General features: G+C 36.7%; 2 protein-coding genes across 3 annotated transcripts in view; both read right to left on the reverse strand.

The window, feature by feature from the left end:
- The window catches only part of LOC104061618 (V-type proton ATPase subunit S1), a 51,329-nt gene extending 50,224 nt beyond the window's left edge, over positions 1-1,105 (reverse strand). The window contains exon 1 of the mRNA XM_009563574.2: positions 721-1,105. Within this exon, the coding sequence (XP_009561869.2) occupies positions 721-851 (131 nt within the window). The 5' untranslated portion in view covers positions 852-1,105. The remainder of the gene's footprint in view (positions 1-720) is intronic.
- Positions 1,106-2,888: 1,783 nt separating this feature from the next.
- Positions 2,889-15,603, reverse strand: part of IQUB (IQ motif and ubiquitin domain containing) — a 30,714-nt gene continuing 17,999 nt past the window's right edge. For both annotated transcript variants that reach the window (XM_054053881.1, XM_009563586.2), the window contains 3 exons: positions 14,087-14,335; positions 10,973-11,158; positions 2,889-8,779 (listed from right to left, as the gene is read on the reverse strand). In XM_054053881.1, the coding sequence (XP_053909856.1) occupies positions 8,612-8,779; positions 10,973-11,158; positions 14,087-14,335 (603 nt within the window). In that variant the 3' untranslated portion in view covers positions 2,889-8,611. The remainder of the gene's footprint in view (positions 8,780-10,972; positions 11,159-14,086; positions 14,336-15,603) is intronic.

Below are 15,603 nucleotides of genomic sequence, written 5' to 3' on the forward strand. Positions count from 1 at the left end.
TCTGGCAACTTTATATATCCAGTACCCCACCTGAAGATAGTGGGCTGCCAAGGCTGTCGTATTTCTGGAAATCCCAAGTAATTATATAAAATCCCTAAAGTGTTGACAAAATTCCTGCTTGGAAAAAAAAAAAGAGGCCTATCTGTGGCTCTTTAAAGACAAGTTCAAAGTCTTATTTCAAAAGTATATGTAACCCCTGAATTTCACGTGTGTCTCTGGATCTGTCAAGACTCTGCAGTTGTTTCTAACAATTGATGTCTGTACACACGGCAGAGTAGTCTATTAAAAAAAACTACATTAAAAAGAACAATAAAGTGAAAACTTAGGATTCAGGAGTTACAATATACAAGGATTAAGGTGGTGTGCACAGCCTTTTGTCATCTCGTTTTTGTGAAACTGCTTTATGTTGTGCCTTTAAGTTCCAAGACTTCTAACAGTAGTGTTCAATGCTGCCTTAGGGTGGATAAAGGACATCTACCTCACATTTGAGAAACGTGGATGTTATTTACTTCTTACTGTCCAGCTTAGAATACTAAAATAATAAATAAAAATGGGTAAATTAATCCGTGTGGCTGTTTGATTGCTGAGAGGCAAATTTATTTATTGGGTAACTTTATTGCCCAAAGATTATATACCACAACTGATGATATACAAGATATTCTGCACACACGCACACAGAGCAGTAACGTAAGTAGAGATGCTTTTCTGTAGATTTCTTACCTCTGAGTTGACCAAAGCAGCATCGGTACATGGTCCACGGACAGAGCTAGTTTGAACAGCACTGCGAGGGTGCAGAGCAGCGGGGCTGGAGCAGCAGAGCAGAGCTGTGTCATGACTGCAGGCAAGTGCATGCGGAACTGGCCAGCTGCACAGTCCGAGCGTTTGCACAGCTGCGCTTCCTGGTTCAGCCGCAGCCATCCGGATCCAGGCAGGCTGCTGGGTGAGGCTGCTCTCTAACGACAGTGGGAACTTACAAAATACAACTTCCTCAGCTTAAAGTTGCGGGTTATGCTTTCAGTAACTTTCAGTATGGCGATTAAAGCAGCTCATAAAACTCTCTGCAGTATAAGCACAGACAGATTTCTCTAACTTTCTAGTACAAGGGAGAGTCACGAGATCCAAACTCCTGTCCTACTGTTTTCAAACTCCCTGATAACTGCTGGCTGATAACAGAGTTGCTTAACTTCAAAATGGAGTTTATAGAAAAGTTTTCTGTACTGAACAAAATGTATTCTGCAGATCTTCTATCTTCTTCCCCTGCTATATATTATCATATCCCTCAGCTTGGCTCTTTCACATGTATTGAGAGCTGGTGTCACACATTTGGGTGTTGACAGGTTTGAAATCTGCAGTTAATCTTTTTGCAGATTCCAGCCAGAAGGAATAGAGTGAGAAAATGGTATCGTTGGAGTGTATCCACTGAAATGTGGAATTCTTCAGCTATCTTGTGTATGGAGCGATGCTGTCCCAAAAATCAAAAATATCAAAAGTCAGGAGCAAATTATAATCACTTCAGAACCTGACATGACTTCAGTATTTCACAAGTCTCATGCAAGATCAAAATAGTCACAGAGCATTTCTTCATGCTGGGAAGCAAATTCTTCTCGCGTACTACTTTGCTTCTGCCAAGCACTGAGCTGTTTAACATCTTGTGACTACACTAGGCAGCAGCAGTCATTGAGCACGTGTTTATCACAGGGCACAGATGACTCTTCACAATCAGAACAAGATGTTAGGGATAATACTCAAAATAGATTGTTAGCTATGTTAAAACAAGATGTGATAAGGAAAAAATAAGGAAGCACAATGGAAATTGTAAGGGAATATATAAACCGATGTCAGAAGACATGCACTTCTGAATCTGAGCACACATAGCTTGATTAATTAAATCCTTTTGCCATAACTCACAGCATACTGTTACAGTGGTGTTGTTAAAATATGGCAATTTGTTCATCACTTCAATCTGAAATCTATTTCTTAGATTAAAAAAGGAATTTTGAGGGAAGTAATAAAACCAGTCATTTACATGTTCTTTTTCTTCTCTGTGTTACATTTACATAACACTGAATTTAACCCTTTAATTGCACCTTTTTCTCTTCTTGTCAGAGTTATACTAGAAATCCTTCATTTTCCTTTTCACAAGCAGCTGTTTGTTCATCTGTTTAAGGGTGTGTGCAGGTAAAACAGCAATTTGGAGCACAGAGACAGCAGTAGAACTGGAATGCCTGAGAAAGAATTTAATATGAATTGGAATATCTCCATCAACACAAACAAAATACTTAGTAATTCTTGAAGTGATTGACTTTCTCTATGGTATCTTCCAAAATGTGAGAGATCTGGTTTCTCACATAACTGTCCAGAACAGTCTTGCCAGCTGTTGTGAGCATCTCCTGCTCACAAAGCCAATCAACTGTAAGTCTTCCTGTCTGCTTCTTACAATTGATCTTCACATAGGAAATGAAGATGAATCAAAGGTCAGCATGAGATCAAAAGTGCACAACGTGGTTGCTGTTGTAACCTGACTATCCTGTGGGGTTCAGATTCAGGCTGCTGAGGACAGATTTGGGTTAGAAATGTACCCAGATTCCTCCCTAGCCACCCTGTTTCTGACCAGATGTTTTGAGTCAGTATATGTACAACACCAGACCAATGTTCATACAACAATGTTTGAGAACAGGAACTAAAGAAGTACCCACTGAGCTCCAATGGGCAAAGAATTAAACCAATCAAACATTGCTATTGGCAATATATGTATATTTATTAAGTATCTAAATATTCATTATAAAAGTACTTACAAGCCTAATAGTAACAAGAACAATAATAACACAGATAACACTTGTGACTGCAATAAGGTGACCAGCAGTGACAGCCAGACATCTGTGGCCAGGAGGATGTCACCAGACTAGTGAGATCCTCAACCAATTCTGTCCTAAATTCAGCTTGTGTTGGGTTGTTTTACCTACCCACAATTCCTAACAGCAATCCAAAAGCAATAGCCTGTAAAGAACACCACAAACTGCAGGCAAAGCGAGATCTTTCAGCTTCTCGTTGCACAGAGCTTGCTTTGGTACGCTGCTTGTGGTTGTTTTACTGGGCAGAGCTCACTTCGGTTTGCTGCAGCCTCCACCCAGTCTAGATCTGCTAAGAAAAGGAAGTGGGGGGCAGGGATCAGGCACCACAGACTACTAAAAGAATCACAGAATTTCCAATTAAACTTTTTATTTTGCAGAACCTGCTAGAACTGCATTGCAGTTGGCGGTCTAGAGAAATAGTTCATTACTGCTACACTTTTATTCCACTAAGCCCGTACCTTCTCAGACTGCGATGGCTTTCATTCTTTAGAAGGGTGACTAGTACTCAACTTTGTTATTGTAGAGCATTTTCAGAGGGCTAGAGAACTTACAGTGTTTCAAAAATTCCACTGTTGGCACGTGCAATTTCTTGTACAAGTTTATACGCAACTGCGGACACCCTGGAAAAAAAAAGCCTAAGTCATGTAAGAGATTCCTGCTTTCTGGCATCTGAAATGGCTGACTTAAGAGAGGTTGAAGAAAACAAAAGAGAAGCTAATACAAAAGAGAGAATTAGGAAAGAAAGACATATTGTCCCTGCCTCTTTCCAGCTGGTAATATTCCAAAAACTAGATTATCCCTTTTAGCTGAAAACAAAATGAATTTTCCTTTTTAGTATTTCTCCACAAACCACTCTCTGTGAACAACTGAAGTGAAGGAAGTTTTGGAAAAAAAGAATAAGAAGAACCTATTTACTAAGATTTTAATTTGCCTCCCTCAGTAAATTTGGCTCACAAATGCATCTACACATATTTTCTCCTTTTTCTTTTCTCCTTCACTATTAAACCGAAAGATTCTTTTGCCAAATGATAAGAAAAATATACCTATTTCAAAGAGATTTTTCAATAAGTTTTCTTTCTTTGCTTTAATTAAAATGAGATGAGATCACATTGGTTCTTTTATCATTCAGCAGAAACCTAAAAACGCTTTCAATTGATGTCTGTCAGGACACACAAAAGCACATACAGTTTACAGCTGCGTTTCCCAAAGGGCTTTTTTCCTTGAGAACCCATATGTGATCATGAGTCCAGGTTTAGAATTGCTTGCACATGAACATTTTTTTTAAATCCAACATGAGCCAGCAGTGTGCCCAGGTGGCCAAGAAGGCCAATGGCATCTTGGCTTGTATCAGAAATGGGGTCACCAGCAGGTCCAGGGAGGTTATTCTGCCTCTGTACTCAGCACTGGTGAGACTGCACCTCGAATACTGTGTTCAGTTCTGGGCCCCTCACCACAAGAAGGATGTTGAGGCTCTGGAGTGTGTCCAGAGAAGAGCAACAAAGCTGGTGAAGGGGCTGGAGAACAAGTCTTACAAGGAGCGGCTGAGAGAGCTGGGGTTGTTTAGCCTGGAGAAGAGGAGGCTGAGGGGAGACCTTATTACTCTCTACAACTACCTGAAAGGAGGTTGTGGAGAGGAGGGAGCTGGCCTCTTCTCCCAAGTGACAGGGGACAGGACAAGAGGGAATGGCCTGAAGCTCCGTCAGGGGAGGTTCAGGTTGGAGATCAGAAAAAAATTCTTCACAGTAAGAGTCATTGGGTACTGGAACAGGCTGCCCAGGGAGGTAGTAGAGTCGCCTTCCCTGGAGGTGTTTAAGGAACGGGTGGATGAAGTGCTGAGGGACATGGTTTAGGGAGTGCTAGGAATGGTTGGACTCGATGATCCAATGGGTCCTTTCCAACCTTGTGATTCTGTGATTCTGTGTGATTTCAAAATACTGAAACTCAGACTGTGAAATCATTATGAAACTGCACTGAAGTTATATTACCCTGTATCTCCACATAATTAAAATAATTTTATTAAGAAAAGCTATAATATTGACATACTGTGACATACTGTGTACTCTACTCCTCATCCCTCTGGATTTATACACGCTTTCTTTTACAATTGTATGGCTATCACGTATCCTATATATTTCTTATCATGTCAAAGTTGGAATACAGGACTCAAAAAATAAAGAGAAAAGACCAAGATGATGGATGCTTAACCTCTTTTGCTTATGAATCCTTTCCTTTAAAAAGAAAGAAAAAAAACCCTCTCAATATCCAAATTTTACATTCCTGATATAAAATAAATTGAATAAAAAAGAAGTGTGTGTGCCAGATTTATGTGAGATGAAGGTAAATTTAGGACTGTAAGTCAGGCTAGAAGGTATGACTGTTGTAACAAGGATAATTTACAGTGCAAGATAAGCTAGAACATAGGTGACAAAAATAAGTGCAATCCATCTTGAACATAAATTTGATGCTTGAGTGATAGGTTTGGGACCTAACATAGTACTACAGCAGAAGAACCTACTACTAAAGAACCTCTCCTTCCAGCTCAGGTAATAGACATATTCAAATTTAGGTCTTTTAAAAAAAATAATAATTGAAAGAATCTAAGCTCTGAATGATTTCTTTTTTCTTTAATGCCAATTAGTATTAGTGTAATTTCCCATTGACAAAGTATTTTCCATATGACAGATACTGGTCCGCAACAACTTTGCTACCCTCACGTATTAATTTATTATCCTGTTTTATCACTTTTGCAATAATTTTATTATCTAAGAAGGGAATTAATACTTTGTTCATTGGGACATTTTTTTGGGGTAAGGAGGTGGAGGAAACGATTACTCTGAGTTCTTCTTCCTTTGAGATATAAGTAGGGAAATTTACATCCTGGAAAAAGCATGGACTCCTCTTGGGAGTGGGGAGCCAAAATATATAAGTTTCTTTGCCAGATTAACATATTACCCAATTATGGATGTGAGAAAAATGTCAGATCTCTTCCCTCTTGAAATAGATTACCAATGGTGTTGGAGGTGGTTAGAAGGCAAATTTAGCTTCATGCTTGGTAGTCTTGTTTACAAGAGTCCTGTGAGGTAAGCTGCAGTGTTAATTGACCACATCTCTCTGCTAGTGCAGAATCAGAAATATAAGCTATAAAGACTAATCCCCTTTTTCGTGGTAGTGAGTATCTACATCTCAGAAAGACTTGAGGCGAACCCAGCATTTCTCATCAGTTTGTCAAGAGTGTGGACTTACAGACTCAACCTCTAAGGTATGATTTATAAGAGTTTAAAGCCTATCACATTAGCCACTTCTCAGAAGTGAAGACAGAAGGTTAGAATTTCACCTTAGCCTATTTTCCTTTGAAGAGGAAGTGACACTTTGCAATCATTTGTTCTCATTATCCTGGAAAGGTCTAGGATCCAAAGCAGAGGCCTTTTTACCAACAGATTCCAAAACCATCTTGTGAGTAACTCACTGAAATTCAAGCAAAGATGATCAGCTGTACTTCTAAAGAATTTACTGAGTTCTAATAGAAACAGATTTTATCAGACAAACCTTTTATCTGAACAGTTTTCTTTTTCTGATAAAACACAATGACTTTAGAAATCATAGAATGATAGAATGGTTTGGGTTAGAAGGGACCTTAGAGATCATCTAGTTCCAACCCCCTGCCATGGGCAGGGATGTGTCCCACCAGACCAGGCTCCTCAAGGCCCCATCCAACCTGGCCTTGAACACCTCCAGGGATGGGGACAGCCACAACTTCCCTGGGAAATACAGTATCTTTAATCCGACACCGATCTATTCAGTCAGGTTTTCCAGTATTTGCCACTGTCTAACACACAGAATGCTTTCATTCTTCATACTTGTCCAGTACCTTTCAAAATATGATTTGTAAGGTACATAAACAGGAGCTATTACTGGAAAGTTTTAAATTAATTCCTTTTCAAAACCCAATACAATTATAAATGCAATAGATAAAAAGTGTTAAAAAGTAATTGGTTTTAAATTCAGTAAGAATATCAGCAAAACATTTATGATCAATGCAGCAGTTAGAAACTAATATGAAAGATTTTACACTAATTCCAATTATGCTAGATTTTAAAAATAATTATTAACTCATTTTCTAATTATATTGGCTTTCCTTGAATTTTCCTTAACAAAAGGATTCAATCACATATCTAAAATACTGATAGCATTTTTTTTCCATTTTTTCAATGGCTCTCTTTCAATACCTCATGTTCTCCAAAATATTGAAGTTCTATGCTTTCAGAAGCTGTTCTTGTACATTGACTTGGAGAAAGATATCAGCTTTCACTTTATACAGGTAGTCACTTATTTTGTGGATGGCCACATCTCAAATACTGGTGAAGTATCCAGTTCTCTATTATGGCTATTTTTTATACAAGGGCTTTCACAGTGTGATTAAACGGCACTGCTGTTATCAGGGACTAGATAACTTTCTAGACTTCTGCATAAACAAAAAAAAATTGCATCTGCACAATTCTTTAGCGAACCAAAAAAACCCACTAGTTTGCTTGAGAATACTTGAGGGAATAGAGAATCTAGAACACTTCAAGCATAAATCTGTAATACTGTGTCAGTTTTGGGCCCCTCAAATCAAGAAAGGTTTTAATAAACTGGAGTAAGTTCAATACAGGTCCATCAAGAAGCTCATGGAGAAGTATTTGACACATGAGGAGAGACTGAGGGAACTGGGCTTGTGCAGCCTGGAGGAAAGAAGGCTTGGGGAAAACCTGATAGCAGCATGGTAAAGGATGAGAGACAACATACTCTATCAAAATAAAAAACTTTTTTTCCTGAATTATTCCATGATTCTGTACATTCCTTCTATGACAAGGTGACCTGCTTGGTGGATGAGGGAAAGGCTGTGAATGTTGTCTACCTAGGCTTTTGTAAAGCCTTTGACACCATTTCCCACATCATACTCCTGGAGAACCCGGCTGCTCACAGCTTGGATGGGTGTATTTCTTTGCTGGGTAAAAAAAACTGTATGGCTGGCCATATGCACACCATATCATATTTTTTCTCTTTAAGTATAAACAAACATAAACATGATTAAATAAGTTTATGGGGAGAATTGACTTCCAATTTAAATGACATAAGCTCCTCAAAAAATAAACATTTCCAACAGTCTGCATTGCATATTTGAAATTATAAATCTGATTTACAATGATTTCAAGATCTTGGATACAATAATTAGATGCTGGCAGTTCTACTATGACCATCAAGATGTGCTATAAGAAGTTATTCTTTTGCACAAATTTTTGCAAGGCAAAGCAGCTATATTTTATATCAATTTTATTGTTCTGTAGGAATGTAGGGTTTGAGGGGTTTTCTGCCTTCTATGCTTAAGACAAAAGAAATAAATATAATACAGTGTTTATGGTATTATTATTATTATAATTAGAAGTTGACAAAGAATTCACTAAATTTTCCCAACAGGAATATTACACTACAGACAAAATGTTCCAAGCAACACAGGCATACACAGAAAGACAGGCATTGCTCCAAAAATTTAGAATTTACAAAGCTCAACAGTAATATTTTACTTTTCAAATAATGAGGTTACAAGACATGTGATGCAGTTACATTGACTGGTCAAGATCAAATTATTTTAACTTCAGAAGTTTATTTTGATCTGATACAATTAAGGTATTGATGAAAAAGTACATTTCTTTAAAATCAAGGGAATCGTACTAATCAATAATTCAGTTAACTTTAACTTCAGTTAACTTTGCTAAGAGTTATGTTTTTGTACCAGTAGGAATAGGCTTAGCTATTAAAAATTCATTTGCCTTAACTTGATTGTTGCTCCTATGCAAAAATGATGCCATTGCTGGAATCTGAGTAAAGTAGTTTTTTGCCCGGATATGCTTATGTTTTATTCTGTGAATAAATGCCGCTTCATAAGCCTGAAAGGAAGAAAAAATCCAAATTCCATTAAATGCAATTAAAATATCTAGCAGTCTACATGTTGCTTCATATTTCAATAGTGACCCTTTAATAAACTAAGCCAGATAAATTATTTATATAAGATACATAATGAAATATTTTGTAGTTCTATACTGCTACCTTATGGCACAATAATGAAAACTACTAACCACTCCTTGTGAAATATTAGTCACTTTTAAAAAGAGAAAAAATTCTGGCATTTTTTTATCCACAGAAGATAAAACTTTTTTATTTCTTTTCAAGTTTGGAATATCAACATTCGCAAGGTGCTGATAATAGGAAATTTCCTTGATAAAAATTAGAGTGATTATTGACAAATAACAATGGCAGTAGGCATTTTGCAGCATTTCAGTCAGCCTTTGTGTTCAGTGGTGACATTTTCCTAAATTTCTAGTCATTATTAGTAGTTCAGATGATGTAACAAATAACCAGTGTATTTAGCTGAAAAAAAGCTTTGCTACCGCTATAGTTGTTATGAATAACTGCTGTTAAAGAAAATGCTTGAGAGACCTTTTTTTCTTTCATTGAATGAGAAACTGATTCAGCTTACAATGTTCTAGTTTTGCCTCACTTTCCTTATTTCACGCACTTTTTCTTTTTTTTGAAACAAAGCTTTGGCCATCACTAGTGAAGAAAGGTGACTCCTCACTGTAGCAGGTCCACTTTTGTCTTTCTGGCAAGAGCCAAGTGAAAATACCTCACAATTTTTAGATAGGCTTGAATACTTTACTTGTTGCTCTTCTGCCTAACTCCCACCTCCACTGAAGCTCTAGACCTGATCAAGTTAATGCTATTTCTTTGACTTAAGACATCTCTTTGAATTAGATTTATGAAGTTAAACCAGATAGTACATAATCAGAAACTTTACCTGCCATAATCCTAGTAACATAAATTTATGGATGCAGAGAAGCATCGCTAGTTTCAGACTGCCTCAACGGCCTTTTGACTGAAAGTGAGACAGGGAAGTCAATAAAGTACTTACCAGCTTAGAATTGATTTTACTTTTCAAAGGTAATGCTCACAGAAACGTGTCTACTTGAAGACACAAGTTGGGCACATACAAAAAATATCATGGATGGCAGGATTCCCTTTACCTTTAGAATTCCCTGACTGATACATTTCATCTCCAAAGCAAACATTTCATTTAGAGAACAATTCATTTTCTCTTTGTATTTAGTTACCACATACTCTAGAGGCTCCCAAAAGGAAGGTCACTGCATAACAGCTGAAGTTCCATTTGCAATGCACACATATTGTGTTAGAAATTGAATTAAGAACACCCTGAACAAAAGGACACCATGCCACAATGACTTCAGATCACTGCTTACATAAATAAATAACCTAGAGATGAAAGGCTTAATAATCCATTACTAATTGCAGGACAAACACAGCTCACAGGATTCTCCAGTGCCTCAGAAAACTAAGTACTCTACCATATGATGTCCAGTGGAGTAAGACATTTACCAGACTATTACGTTTGGATATTGAAATGGGGGGTAGGGGTGGTTTTAAAAAAATACTTTCAATGACTTAAATAAATTCTTAAGTTTTTTAACTCAGTGCAGCAATTATGCTTTTATTGCTTAATTGCAAACTATAAGATTACATTGTCAGGGTACTTAAATGACACATATATGTAAGAAAGTAAGTTAAGACACATTATATTATGACAAATAATTAAGTTATAGACAAAGAGCCATTCTGTTACTTCATGAGAAATGGTTAAGACCAGAAACTAATGAGGCCAGAGGCTGTGCAAGAGCACAGGCTCACAGTTGTCTTAGTATTTATGGTTAGTCTTCAGAGTGCTTTTCATCCAGGCCAGCTCTTGTCTGATCTCAGCTGAGGGAAGTGCAGAGGCACTGTTCTCAGCAGGTAATGTGGATGAGGACACTTAGCTTCTTGCATTTCAGGAGTGAGAATCAGGATAAAACAGAGTTCAGGTGTACGGATGTGAGCTGTAGCTGCCAGCTGACTTCTGGACTAGTGTTTGTTTTAATTAATTGTACAGATGCAATTGTTTAAATAGTCAAAGTGGGCCAATATAAACGTGGATGAATGTAAGCACTAAATTTGGCCAAACATCATTAGTCACAGGATTCTATTCAAACATAACATAAATATTGAAAAAAATTAAGCCCACAAAATTTTACCTCCTGAAGGTTACACAGTTTAAGATGAGCATCTGCCTCATCTTTAGTGAGGAGAATAGTGTTCCATGGAGACCACTCATGCTGCTTATCCCATCTGACCATAACCAAATCATAGAGGTCCCTGCAGGCACTGAGAGCTGACTGACAGCCCCATATATTCTCAATCATGTACTGCAGATCTTGGTACTGAAACAGAAAACAGGGATAAAAATGAAGAAGCACGTTTCACTCTACAACAAAAGCATTGCAACTGTATAAGAATCCAGCTTTAAGTAAAACTTTTTTCTATGCGTATTTCATATAATCAGTTAAAGTATGTCTAGGCATATACATCTTCCTTTAGCAGGGTGTGGCAATTATTAACTGCACTTTTCTTGTATCATTTCTAAGATATTACACTCTTACTTTGATTTTCTCTGTCAATGGCAATCCATATCTTCCACTGACATCCTGACTGCTTAACTGGTCTTATAAAGCTTCTTAAAACTCTTTTTTTTTTCTTATATAGCATGCTTAAGCCTGTTCAGACTTCTTTTGGTTAATAACAATACACAATCCTAGTATTACTGTGATGGCTTCCCCACTTCATTCTTGGATTTGGAATGAATGTTATTTGATAAATGAATTCCTACACTACTTCAAAGTTTACATATAATCATATTAATCTGACCTGAAAAATGCGGGAAATTAGGACAAGAAAAAAAATGCCACCTGTGACAGACACCAAATCACTGCCTGCTTTGCTTTCTTCCCCTCACTTTGCTGTTGACACATGGAGAGTTTATTGTGCCCATGATACTGTTGCTCATTTTACCAAATGAGACTAAAAAGCCAGGCAGTTATGCTACAACATTAACTAAAACTAATAGAGGGTCTGTTTGTGAAAATTCTTTCATACAGAAAGGCCTTTAAATGTACTTTTAACCTGTGTCTGAGGTTAATTTATGTCAATCCTAATTTGTTTAATTTATTACTAGCTATCTAAAATCACTACTAAATCCTGATAAATGCAGCCTCCTGAATGAAAGAAAAAAAATCGGTATGGCAGTTACCACTGAACTTTGGCAAGCTTTTATGTCACTCTCCATTAATTATTCTCTGTATTAGTCATGGAAAAGAATTAGAAGATTTTTATCTACGGGAGCCTGTAAACAACAGACTTCTTATTAGGCTTTCCTCCAAAGCAGCCATTTGAAGAAGACTCATTTCTCTAAAAAGAAATCTTCACTTAATTAATTAAGTAATGGTGTTTACATGTTACTTATTAAACACCTGACAAAGGGTGAATGAAACTATACCAACACAACGCTTTAGTGAAATGTAGCCTCATATATCCAAAAATCCAGAGGCCATGTAAATTCTTGTCAGGGAAATGGTAAGATAAAAGCTGGGCTTAGAATCTCTACTGGTTATAAATCTGTGCCTACTGATCCCAAGAACGCAGGACTGGTTCTACATCAGGTCTTAAATCTGGTCCTACCAGGCCTCTTTTATTAGGTTTCACTAGTTGGTTTCTGTTTTCAGTATTTCCTCCTTTCACAAAATTTCGAATAACTTCTGTATCTTCTTAGAAGCCAGAAATTTGCAAGCAGACATACTAGCAAATACTACTATTTTTGTGCTAAGCTACACATTTCAAAAGTTACCAGAACTTGCAAAAAATCTACACTGAGACATGTAAGAGTCCATTTAAAACAGATCCATAATTTGACTCTTCCTTTTTCCTGGGTTACATCTTTTTTTTCTGACTGAAAAGTAGGGAAAAGCTTGTTCTGTGTTAAAACTTCCCAGATTATAGAGAAGAGTCTTTTGCACTTTTTAAAGGTAGGCATGCATCTTACCATGAAATTTTACAGTGAATTAACTTCCAACAATGCTTGCTTTCCACCGTACACCACCCCCGTCCCCCAAATTGTTTTATGCTCACAAGAAACAGCAACAGCTTTCAAGTACTGCCATCTGACAGGTTAGGAGCAACTAGAATCGAATGCTGAGCAGGTGAAACTGTGAAACAAGGGTAGGTATCAAACCAATAAAGGAGTTAAGTGTATCTGTAATTTCAAATGAGTACAATATTGCCATTAAGATGTTGCTTATCAAGAAAAATCAAAGACATAGGATGTACCATTGATTCTAAGGAGCATGGCATAATTAACCCCTCTGAAAGAATAAAATGCAGCTTGACATATTTGCTGAACTTGCTCATTTTAATACAAAAAGATCTTTAGCTACAGTCAGTGGAACTTAGTGAGAGCTACCATAACTCTCACCAACTGCTTTTTGCCTTTTAAACCTTAGCAGCACTCATATAGATGGTTAACTCATAGTTAGAATCAGTATGCAAGAGATCTGAAGAAAAATTTTTATCTTATTAGAAAAGTCTTACATGTAAGACTATTAAGAACTTATCTACTTAATAATATTGCAGAAGATTACAGATGATTACAGATGATGGTAAAAAACCCTAGAAAATTAAAATATTTAGTGAATCCCTCTCCTAGTAAATGAGAAAGTAAAACTTTCAACTATGCAGCCATTTTACTGACATAAAACAGGAATGTCAAAAGCTCAGCTCCCTCAGTTTTTTTCTTCTGAGAAAGAAATTTAGAAAGAAAACAATTTAGTCTTTTTACTAAAACAGCCCAAATAATGAGGCTCATAATGTTTTACTAGCATTAAGTCTTGAAAAATAATATAATCACAAAAACATTTTTACATTGGTTTATTTTCATAATATTTTCAATAATTTATTTTAAATAATATATTCATACTGATTTTACACTACTATGTTGCTTTACAGACAATGCTAATATCTTTAAGCAACAGGATGGTGATAGCAGAACCAGAAGATTTTGGATCAGCTGATTCTGTGACCTGTCAGCTAGACTTCTACATTCTTTCAATGTATAGCTTGTAATCAGTTTTGAAAGCACAGCTATATTTCAAGAGCTTAAGTACTGTTTCATTATGGTATGGAACATCCCATATAACAAGAAGATATTTTTGTAGCTTTTAGCCTATTTCTCAAACTGTCAACAACATACACAAAATAAAGAAAAAATTATATTCAAAGCCATTGGTTTCTATTATTAGGAACGCTCCTTCAGACAGTACCTGAACTAAGAAAACAATTTTAGCATCATCCTCATAATCAGCTTCAGACTTCCTGAGATTTTTTAGTATAAGTTTGTACTTGAAAAATACTTCTCGTTTCCGTGCCTCATTATCAAGCTTGCAACACGAACGACATCTGCCCATGGTGCGGGAAATAGCAGGAACAGGAAACTCAGTAGATGGCAAGTAATTTTCGCAGCTATAGCAGAAGTTAACATTATTATAAAGCATTAAGGGATCTGGTGGAACCTGAAAGGTTTAAAAAGAAAAGTTAATTTACCACAAAGTAGCTTTGTATTACTTGTGTGTCACCCTAACTCCATCAGAATATATTTAACATATATTCAGGTAAGTATTCTGATATGTAAGAGCTAGCAATATTTAATTTTAAATACCCAATAGTGTTTATTTTTTAAAGAACAGAAGACCAAAAGCTATTTTATTTTCTTCCTGTACTTGTTAAAATCAATTACATAAAATAGTCAATACATTCTTGATCTATATGAAGACCCTAGACATTATGCTCCACTGCTCTTCTGGCACTTTTATGTATACAGCTTGTCAGCCATTCTGGGAAGATGACAACACAAAGAGAACAGACACCAATTCCTTTGCATTTATTTTTCGTATAGAATCTACCCTTTATGTCAAAGATAAAATCCTGAGATTATGGGCATGTTAATATTGTGGCATACGAATATAAAATCAGAGCCACATGTACAAAAATAATTTAGGGGAAGATGACTTGCTAATGACCTCCTCATTCTCATATTTCTTCATGGCTTCTAGAATTAATATAATGTTATCTGTGCAGAGGGCTCAAGTCTGTAACTGGGTAGTAAGAGTAGTCTGATAAGACAGCTACCTGTTCTGGTCATCTGCCTTTTTTTTTATAATACCCTGCTGATTTGGTCACTTTGACTGTCTGTTGATGAACTTCCACCTTTTTATGGTCTACAGAAGGTTACAAAATTCAAATACAAGTATAGGTGTAATTCAGCTTTCAACTCAAGATACATTTAACCAAAAGCTGCAAAAGACAAAAGATCTCCCATCCTCTGTCTCTCCTATGACCCGTCTAGGTAACCCTGTTCATGAACCTAGTGTAAAATAACTATTAGTTGGTTCTAAATACAACTAACATTTACTGGCAGATTCTTAATTCCCAAGATACCATCAACCACTCTAAGCGGAATCTTTTTTGACAGACCCGGAGCACATGATAGTGAATCATATTTTTATTCATAATCTGCAGTCAGAAAAGAAAAAAACAATCACACAGCTTGAGAGGTATCCACCACTTTCTCAACTTCCTAGCCATATCTTCTTCTCACAAAGTAGCACTAGTTGCACACCAGAAGCTCGTAATAGCTTTTGCTTAGGTGCAAGCTCATTAGACATTACAGATGATGTTCTACATTTCTGGATGCATGGAATGCTGCCCCTTGTCCAGTAGAAAAAAAGATAATTGCTCGCTCTCCTGGTTCCCCATTTGCTATCACATTTTACTGTTACCA

The sequence above is a fragment of the Cuculus canorus genome, chromosome 1, assembly GCF_017976375.1.
Source record: "Cuculus canorus isolate bCucCan1 chromosome 1, bCucCan1.pri, whole genome shotgun sequence".
Lineage (NCBI taxonomy): Eukaryota > Metazoa > Chordata > Aves > Cuculiformes > Cuculidae > Cuculus > Cuculus canorus.